The 9,924-nt window shown below is 39.5% G+C and overlaps 1 protein-coding gene across 3 annotated transcripts in view; it reads right to left on the bottom strand.

Annotated features, from left to right (window-relative positions):
• Positions 1 to 1,501: 1,501 nt before the first annotated feature.
• The window catches only part of LOC115217921 (putative ammonium transporter 3), a 128,994-nt gene continuing 120,571 nt past the window's right edge, over positions 1,502 to 9,924 (bottom strand). For all 3 annotated transcript variants that reach the window (XM_036507987.1, XM_036507986.1, XM_036507988.1), the window contains 3 exons: positions 9,151 to 9,272; positions 6,645 to 6,845; positions 1,502 to 4,853 (listed from right to left, as the gene is read on the bottom strand). In XM_036507987.1, coding sequence (XP_036363880.1) covers positions 4,227 to 4,853; positions 6,645 to 6,845; positions 9,151 to 9,272 — 950 coding nt within the window. In that variant the 3' untranslated portion in view covers positions 1,502 to 4,226. The remainder of the gene's footprint in view (positions 4,854 to 6,644; positions 6,846 to 9,150; positions 9,273 to 9,924) is intronic.

Genomic DNA, 9,924 nt, shown 5'->3' with positions numbered 1-9,924 from the left:
CCCCACTCCCTAATTACATTTTTCATTTTCATGATTTTTTTTTTTTAAATTTCCACATTTTTTTCTGTACTGTGTCATAGTCCTTAATTGTTTTCCCCTTCAGTGTTACCTTCTGATTTCCATCACTAATCTCCTCTGCTGTTGCTGGTTTATCCCTCTCTTTCTTCTCTGCTTGTCTCTCACTCGATGTTGTTGTCATTTCTCTTCTATCTTCCTTTTTTTCATGTCCTTTTACTTTCTCCTCCCTTATAGTTGCTGGTATCGCTCTCTGTTTTCTCTCTTCGTCTTTCTCGCTTAATTTTGCCGACATCTCGTTTCTTTTCTGATCGTTCGCTTTTCCTCCTTTTGGTAACCCTTGCCTTTCCACTGCACTTCCTTTTCTTTTCTTCATGGAGCTCTTTTTTTGTCTTTTCTTCCTCTTCACCACTGTGTGTTTTTCTTCCATATTTTCCATTGGCCTCTGCTCCTCTACGCCTTGCACCTCTATCTTCCCTTGCTGTTCCATCTCCGTTACTTCCTCTTCGTGTTTCTGGGGACAATTAGCTTTCATGTGTCCCCGTACTCCACACTGAAAACATATAGGAGGTCTTCCCTCCACTACAACTCTTAGCTTCGTCTCGTCCGCTAACACTAATTCCTCTGCAATTTTGTGGCGGTCTGGTAAACTGATGTGAACCGTCACCTCAAGGCCGTATCCCCATCAGTTTACCTCCGTAGTTCTTGTGATCTTAAGCATTTCAGTTTCCTCTTCTGTATTTTAGAGGATGGCTGCCACCAGCCACGCCTCGTCAATTTCTGGGGGCACTCTACCAATCCTAACTCAGGCTGCACGTTTGCCACAGTAGGTTGGTAGTAGTACCCACTCAGTTGATCTCAAAGGCACAATGAAGTGTTTTATCGCTTCTTGTTCACTCGCGAAACGTACCTCCACGGTGCCATATTTCTTGCCTCAGTTTCGATTCAATGAGTTTCCACCAGTGGTGGTATTTGATGATGTAGTGAAATATTTAGAAATTTAAAATAATGACTTAAAAAAAAAAAATGACGGAAAAAAGAATAATGAACTGTGTGATACATAAACAGTAAAATGGAACTGCCTGCTTGTGGGGAGCAGGTAAGTCATTTCATCTCATCATTATTCATAATTTCACCTGTTATATGTTTTGTGTACCACACTGTATTACTTTGTCTGTCTTTGTATCGTCCCATCTTTATAAGAGGCCTTGTGCCTAATAAAAGAAATCAGGATGTTGGTGTTGCCTTGGTGGAGGTTTGTACTCTCTGAATGCTCTTGTTATTATTATTTCTTGTCAATATCACATCTTGCACCCTGTTTTTTTTCTTTAATAAAAGAAGGTATTTGGGAATTTCAGATTGTTTGTAAGTCAAGAAACACGTTTTGAAACACCTGAAAACTGAGTGAATTAATAACACAAGAAGAACAGTTCAAGTTTTTAATTTTTCTTTTATTCTTCAAATTTTGAGGCTAATTTTTTTTTTAATCAAAATCAGGCGAAATACATTTGGATATCCTGAATATATAACTGTTGAAAAAGAAATCGTAAAATATATATGAACAAAAAACGAACGTTAATGGAAAATTGAGATAGAAAAAAACCCCCAACAAAAAACAAATTTTTTAAGACTAGACTACGACTATTTTTGTTTTACATAAATTTAGGAAGTGTTCTTCGTTGGTTTCATTTTTGTCACTTAAAAAAATATTGAAATATTGCATTTTGGACACCCACATTTGTTAACCAGGCGTTGTTGTTTATCAGGATGTGTTTCAAATTAAGAAAACAACTTTGGAGACGAGTCAACGATGGAGCCTCTATACGGTCACTCGACCTGCTAGAAATATCAACCAAGTCTCCAATCTAGTTCAAAAAGAAACACACTGGATGTATAGTCCAGAGTATACTTCTAGAACTTCTGCAGAGGAGTGACTAGGAAAAGTTGTTTTTTTTTGTGCGATATTCGGGTGGAGATAGGGGTGGAATCAGTCCCAGTAAAGATAAGAAAAAAAGAGAGATAATTATACTGGGTAGTGGATATGGGTGGAAGGGTCATTCTGTTGGCTAGTGAGTCAAATATTTTTTTTGGTTGCGTACTTAAAGTGTTTCGGATTTGCTTTGGCGGCGTCGTCCTAAATATGTGAGGAATATTTCAACTCGTGTTACACCTCAGTTTTGAAGAAATCAGTTTATGATGCAAGTTGAATGATTTATGTTAGGAAAGGAAAACCTAAATTTTTGAATGTAGTTTTATCAATGTTGCTGTATATAATATTTTCAGCGGTTTTTTTCCTACCACCATATAATCTTATATCGTTTTATAAACTCCTTTATTGACAGCTCACTCTTCATAATTATTGGTTTCAAATTTTTGCACAAGGCCAGCAATTTTGTGGGAGAGGGTAAATCGATTAGATCAACCCCAGTGCTCAACTGATACTTATTTTATCAATCCCGAAAGAATGAAAGACAAAGTGGACCTCGGAGGAATTTGAGCTGAGAACTTAATGACAGACAAAATGCCGCTAAGCATTATGTCCGATGCTGTAACGATTCTACCTGCTCACCGCTTTACCATAATTATTAGCATCTGTTCTTATAATAATTTTTTTAACTATAAATTCGTAGCATTTTCTTTAAATTTTTAATCAATTATTTTATTGTCGTCCTTTGCTTTCTTAAATATTTTTGTGGCATTAACACTACTCCCCATTTCTCTTAACCCTTTGCCTAAGATATTATGCTGTCCCTCTGAAGGCAAGATGTGATCTAAGACTGCTTCTTTGATATTTATATTCCATCTATGTATTGATTCCGTTGAGTAATGCCGCTTCAAAGACTCTGTACATGGAGACAATGAATGTTTAGAGTAAGGCTGTTTAGGTTTTATGTTTGATTACACATGGGTTCGGAAGTTTATAGGGAATTAAACAGCGGCAGCATCTGCGTAGAGGTGTATGTTACTAAAATTGGTAATTATTGTGTGGAAAGAAGGGTGTTGGAGACATAACAAAACTTTGAGATACACTGAAGTCGTAAGCATAAGAACTAAAAAGAGTATCGTTACCAATTCGAGAGATAAGAAACATTGCTTTCATAGAAGACCTTAGCATGAAGGTTCCTGAGCTCGGCATAAGTAAAAAGCAACAATGATCGCATTCGTAAAAGTTCTCAGAGGGTAAAACTTTGCTAAATGACATAGGGAAGTTGGGTCTTAGATCTAGCTGTACGGAAACTGCAGTGGTGGTTACTAGATGGAAAGAAAAACTCGAGATGATGAAGGAAATGGTATTCTTTGGGGGTCATTTCAATCACCTTTAAGATGTTAGTTAGTAGGACAATAATTAGACAGTTGGTATAGCAGAAGGGTATTAGTCTTTGGGAATGGGATACACTGTAGTCTGCTTTCACACAGTTGGCGAAGAACAGTTTCGTACTTGCGTGTTTATGGATCTTGATAAGGCTAAAGTGGACAGGAAAGAAATTGTTGTAAATAAACGGGTCCTCCATCACTTTCGACGGTGATGTGTGTTCCAATTGTCTTTTTTTCAATGTAGCTATTTACTCATTAAATTATAGTTTAATGTTGGGTATTCCGCAGACACCGGTACATTTAAAGTATTCCTTAGACGTACTCAGTACATGACAAAGATCACTCTTTGAATTACAGGTATAATTCTACACAAGCATATTTCCCCAACACTAACACTCACACACATACATACATATGTACACCTAAATACGTACATATATTACATTTACCGTGTGTGTACGTGTGTATAAATAGATGAATAGGTAGATTATACATATCTACTTTGCATAATATATTCGAGATTCCACCATTCTGTTCTGCATTATTTCTACAGACGCTGTAACAGTTTTAGATAATTCAATTAATTTTGAATTTCTTATTGAGATTCTTTGAAAAATACCTCGTAATTTTTCCCCCTCTTCTCTCGATGAGATGGGTTATGTACTTTTAAGTACAAGTGTTATCTATTTATCTACAAAAATATAATGTTTCTTCTATAGTCGAACCGGCCTTTCTATAGCTTCGCCAATATTTCTACAGGTCGCCTGCTGGCTTCTATAGATAAACCCCGTTCTTCTATCGACACGTCGGCGCCCTCTATAGTCCGACTGCCCTTTTCTAACTTCATTACTTTCTAGACTGTACTTCAGTCATGTTCAGTGAACTCGTTTGACCGACTAGAGTTTAGTATTCTTGGAATCAGTCTCAAACAAAGGATTTGCGTAAGTCTGTAACACTGAACCAACTCTGGTCGGCATACCCCTCAGCTCTGAGTCGTTTGATGGCCGGTTCATTTCATTTTCTACAGTAAATACGGAATACTTGTCTTGCGAACTGTTTCCAGCCGTCGGTGCATTTGGCATGTTATCTGATTGTTCTTGAACACCGTTGTTGTTATCGAACGAATAATTGTCTACGCCTAACGTATTGGTTGACGTAGATTGACTGCTTACTACCGAAGAGCGTCGCCTTCGCACAGACTTGGGCTTCAGTACATTACGATAACCTATCAAAGTCCCTAAAAAAGATTTACGATAGCTTTTCAGTCGAGGTGAATGTGTTTTAGTTGATGGTACTATGCTTGATTTTCTCTCACATACTGGTTTAGCTGAGAAATAAACACGACTCCGTTGTGGCTGAGGGCACCAGTTTCTCAAATGCCTTTCATTGGCGCGTTTTTTCTTTTCTTCTTTTCTTTTTTTCTTTTCTTCTTCATCTTCTTCTTTAGTCTCCCCGTCTTCATCTGAAGTATCGCTTTCACTTTCGTTTTGGATTTCGGCAGGTTGTTCATTCAAGTTTATCAGCTGAAATTAGAAACAGACTTTAATTATTTCCAAGGCGAATGCATAACTGTGTAGATAAGAAGAAGCTTGTTTTACAACCACGTGGTGTCAGGTTCAGTCCCACTGCGTGGCATCTTGGGCAAGTGACTATAACCCCAGGCTGACCAATGCCCTGGGAGTGGGCTTGATACACAGAAACTGTGGGGAAGCTTGTCGCATATATGCGTATGTATGTATGTATGTATGTATGTATGTATGTATGTATGTATGTATGTATGTATGTATGTATGTATGTGTGCATGTATGTATGTGTGTATGTATGTGTGTATATATATTTCTTTACTGCTCACAAGGGGCTAAACATAGAGGTTACAAACAAGGACAGACAAAGGGATTAAGTTGATTACATCAACCCCAGTGCGTAACTGGTACTTAATTTATCGACCCCGAAAGGATGAAAGGCAAAGTCGACCTTGGCGGAATTTGAACTCAGAACGTAACGACAGACGAAATACCGCTAAGCATTTCGCCCAGCGCGCTAACGCTTCTGCCAGCTCGCCGCCTGTGTGTGTGTGTGTATATATGTATGTGTGTATGTATGTATGTATGTATGTATGTATGTATGTATGTATGTATGTAGTATGTATGTATGTATGTATGTATGTGTGTGTGTGTGTGTGTATGTATGTGTGTATGTATATGTGTGTGTATATATATGTGTGTATGTATATGTGTGTGTGTATGTGTGTGTGTGTATGCGTGTGTGTATGCGTGTGTGTATGCATGTGTGTATTTGTGTTTAGTTCGATCCCCAGTACGTAACTGGTGCTTAATTTATCGACCCCGAAAGAATGAAAGGCAAAGTCAACCTCGGCGGAATTTGAACTCAGAACGTAACGGCAGACGAAATACCGCTAAGCATTTCGCCCGGCGCGCTAGCGTTTCTGCCAGCTCGCCGGTTTTCTAACGATTCTGCCAGCTCACCGCCTTTCGTCGCCTTAGTATCGCACGAAATATTATGAAATAACATAAAATATATACGGTGCATAAGATTAAATGGATCTCCTTAGGGCAACGTGGAGATTCTCCAGCATATTAACTAAAGTAAGAAATCTCCGATTTCCTGGGTCAATGAATACTCCCGTTTCCTTTAGAAACATCATGGTTCTTGCTTCTCCGGGAAGTTTTCCTACCCTCTTCTTTAGAAATGTCAATATTCACGTCTCCATACGAACTTTTACTCTTTTACTTTTTTACTTGCTTCAGTCACTTTGACTGTGGCCATGCTGGAGCACCACCTTTAGTCAAGCAAATCGACCCCAGGAGTTAGTCTTCGTAAGCCTAGTACTTATTCTATCGGTCTCTTTTGCCGAACCGCTAAGTTACAGGGACGTAAACACATCAGCATCGGTTGTCAAGCGATGTTGGGAGGACAAACACAGACGCACAAACATATATACACACATACACATATATATATGTACATATATACGACAGGCTTCTTTCAGTTTCCGTCTACCAAACCCACTCACAAGGCTTTGGTCGTCCTGAAGCTATAGTAGAAAACACTTGCCCATGGTGCCACGCAGTAGGACTGAACCCGGAACCATGTGATTGGTAAGCAAGCTACTTACCACACAGCCACTCCTACGCCTACTTATCTAGATTAATCAATTTATATTTACACAGATTGAAATTATCATATCCCCCCCCCAAATCCTCCCAAGTCTCAAAAGGAAGTTTTCCCACCCTCTCCTAAGCTCTCCCCCTCTAAAACCTCCCAAAACTTTGCTCTGGTCATAGAAAACTTACCTTTTTCGTTTTTTTGTCGTAGAAAAATCCTCCACAATTATGTTCTACAATATCTGCACCTAAAACTTCTTCCGCTTCACTCACACGAAGACCAATGGTGAGTTGGAGAAATTTTAGGAAAATATAACTGACCACTACTGTCCAGCCACTAATTGCCAGAGCAGCTACTGTTTGTATTTTCAGGATTCTTGCCGAACCGCCCTGAAATGGCGAAAAGTAAAAAAAAAAACATGTTTTTTAAAGGGTGCAACAAATACGGGGTGTCTATAAATTACCTTTACAATTTGAAAAATTCAAATAACGAAAAAATAAATAAATAAATAAAGAATAACTCAGCAGAGTTTATTGGAAAATAAATAAAGTTTTATTAGAAATATTGGAGTACTTCGACGTGGACTCCATTGGTTGCACACAACACATCTCAACGATACAATACAATAAACTGTGAAAGTTATAAAGATAATTTATGAAGAGCGTGTACATAGAATGATATACCATAAATCCTCAAGTATAATCCGCATTTTTTTCCCGAAATCCCTAGTGCGTACTACATACGAGGTTAATAATGAAAAATATTTTCTGAGCAATGTCCGCGTCTCTATTTGCTGTCCGGCAATGTTTATTCAGACGCATTTTGTGATGTCGGGCGCAAAAATACCTTAAGCTAAGCCTGAAAGTATTCAGAACACAGAATAACATGTAACAAAAACAATTTGCAAACATATTTACATTCCCATATAACAGTTAAGAACATCACCATTATTGTATTACGCATGCGCGGAAGTGTTTGTTCGACTAGGTGTTGCTGGCTTAATTACGCACGGCTCAAGTTAGAGAAGGGATGCGTATTATACACAAGGTTTAGGTTTTTCAGAGGTACAGCCCCCTAAAAATCCCCTGCGTATTATAGTCAAGGGCGGACTATACTCGAGGATTCACGGTACCCGTTTAGGGTTATGGAGGTATTAATGTTTAGTATAGCAACCTTGTATCTTTCTTAACATATATATACCGTTAGAAAGTCATAATACTGAGGTATTAGCCTCGAGAGGGTATCTCGCAGAAACGTATATTGTTAAAAAGCACTGGAATATCAGCAGTAGAGAAAAAGCTTCTTAGTTTCTCGCGTTTTGCATGAATATTATTCCACTTAGTGGTTTTGTTTTGCTATGAGGAATTTTTTTAGGTGTAAATATTTAGTATTTTAAACAAGGCGGCGAGCTGGCAGAAACGTTAGCACGCCGGGCGAAATGCTTAGCAGTATTTCGTCTGCCGTTACGTTCTGAGTTCAAATTCCGCCGAGGTCGACTTTGCCTTTCATCCTTTCGGGGTCGATAAATTAAGTACCAGTTGAGCATTGGGGTCGATGTAATCGACTTAATACCTATGTCTGTCCTTGTTTGTCCCCTCTGTGTTTAGCCCCTTATGGGTAGTAAAGAGATTGGTATATTGTCCGTCATTATGCTCTGTGTTCAAATTCTGCCGAGGTCGAGAAATTAAGTACCAGTTGAGTACTGGGGATCTATGTAATCGACTTACTCCTTCCCTGAAATTTAGTGCTTAGAGCAGTGGTTTTCAGCCATTTTAATATCCGGGCCAGATCCCAAATGTGGAGTTTTTTTTTTAGTGGGGCTGTACCAAAAAGAATAAAGAGAAGTCGATTATAGGGTTCTAGCTCGCTACCTTAACGCAAATAGATATTTGTTTCAAATTTTGGCACAAGGCCAGCAATTTTGAGGGAAAGGGTAAGTATATTACATCAACTGGTAATCTGCTCAACTGGTACTTATTTTATCGACCCCTTAAGAATGAAAGGTAAAAGTCGACTGTCGCAGAGTTTGGAATGAGAACATCGAGACGGACGAAATATCTATTTCTTTACTGCCCACAAGGGGCTAAACAGAGAGAGGACAAACAAGGACAGACAAACGGATTAAGTAGATTATATCGACCCCAGTGCATAACTGGTACTTAATTTATCGACCCCGAAAGGATGAAAGGCAAAGTCGACCTCGGCGGAATTTGAACTCAGAACGTAACGGCAGACGAAATACCTATTTCTTTACTACCCACAAGGGGCTAAACACAGAGAGGACAAACAAGGACAGACAAACGGGTTAAGTAGATTATATCGACCCCAGTGCGTAACTGGTACTTAATTTATCGACCCCGAAAGGATGAAAGGCAAAGTCGACCTTGGCGAAATTTGAACTCAGAACGTAACGGCAGTTGAAAAATCCTATTTCTTTACTACCCACAAGGGGCTAAACACAGAGAGGACAAACAAGGACAGACAAACGGATTAAGTCGATTATATCGATCCCAGTGCGTAACTGGTACTTATTTAATCGACCCCGAAAGGATGAAAGGCAAAGTCGACCTTGGCGGAATTTGAACTCAGAACGTAGCGGCAGACGAAATACCGCAAAGCATTTCGCCCGGCGTGCTAACGATTCTGCCAACTGCACGCCGCAATTTCTGTAAAGATATTATTGCATTTACTTACCCAAAACAAGCCATCTTCCACATCAAATTTAGCATCATTATGTTTAATGATGTCTTCACGACTAAACAATCCGACAGAGAGGAGACTCCAAACTCCGTTGACTGCATGGACGCTGAAACAACCTGGAAAGAAACGGTTTTCTCATGATTTGCTCTGCCATAGCGGTTTTTCACATTTCTTTCTGTCACTCTGTCATTCTCACATCTCAAGACTGGACTGGAAGCACTTCGTCGGTTACGACGATGAGGGTTCCGGTTGATCTGAATCAACGGAACAGCCTGCTCGTGAAACTAACGTGTAAGTGGCTGAGCACTCCACAGACACGTGCACCCTTAACGTAGTTCTCGGGGATATTCAGCGTGACACAGAGAGTGACAAGGCCGGCCCCTTGAAATACAGGTACAACAGAAACAGGAAGTAAGAGTGAGAGAAAGTTGTGGTGAAAGAGTACAGCAGGGATCACCACCATCCCCTGCCGGAGCCTCGTGGAGCTTTTAGGTGTTTTCGCTCAATAAACACTCACAACGCCCCGTCTGGGAATCGAAACCGCGATCCTATGACCGCGAGTCGCTGCCCTAACCACTGGGCCATTGCGTCTCCACCACATCTCAAGACTACTTCTACCATAAAATACTTCGTAATAAGAGAAGGCCCCTCTCACGATGCTCGTTTTTTTTTCTTGGTGCTGTTTGCCATTGGATATGTTTTTATTGTTTTTTTTTCTCTTGTTCTTGTTTCAGTCATTGGACTTCGGCCAAGTTGGAAAACCGATTT

The sequence above is a fragment of the Octopus sinensis genome, linkage group LG12, assembly GCF_006345805.1.
Source record: "Octopus sinensis linkage group LG12, ASM634580v1, whole genome shotgun sequence".
NCBI classification, from domain to species: Eukaryota; Metazoa; Mollusca; class Cephalopoda; order Octopoda; family Octopodidae; genus Octopus; species Octopus sinensis.
This window is presented reverse-complemented; position numbering and strand designations above follow the sequence as displayed.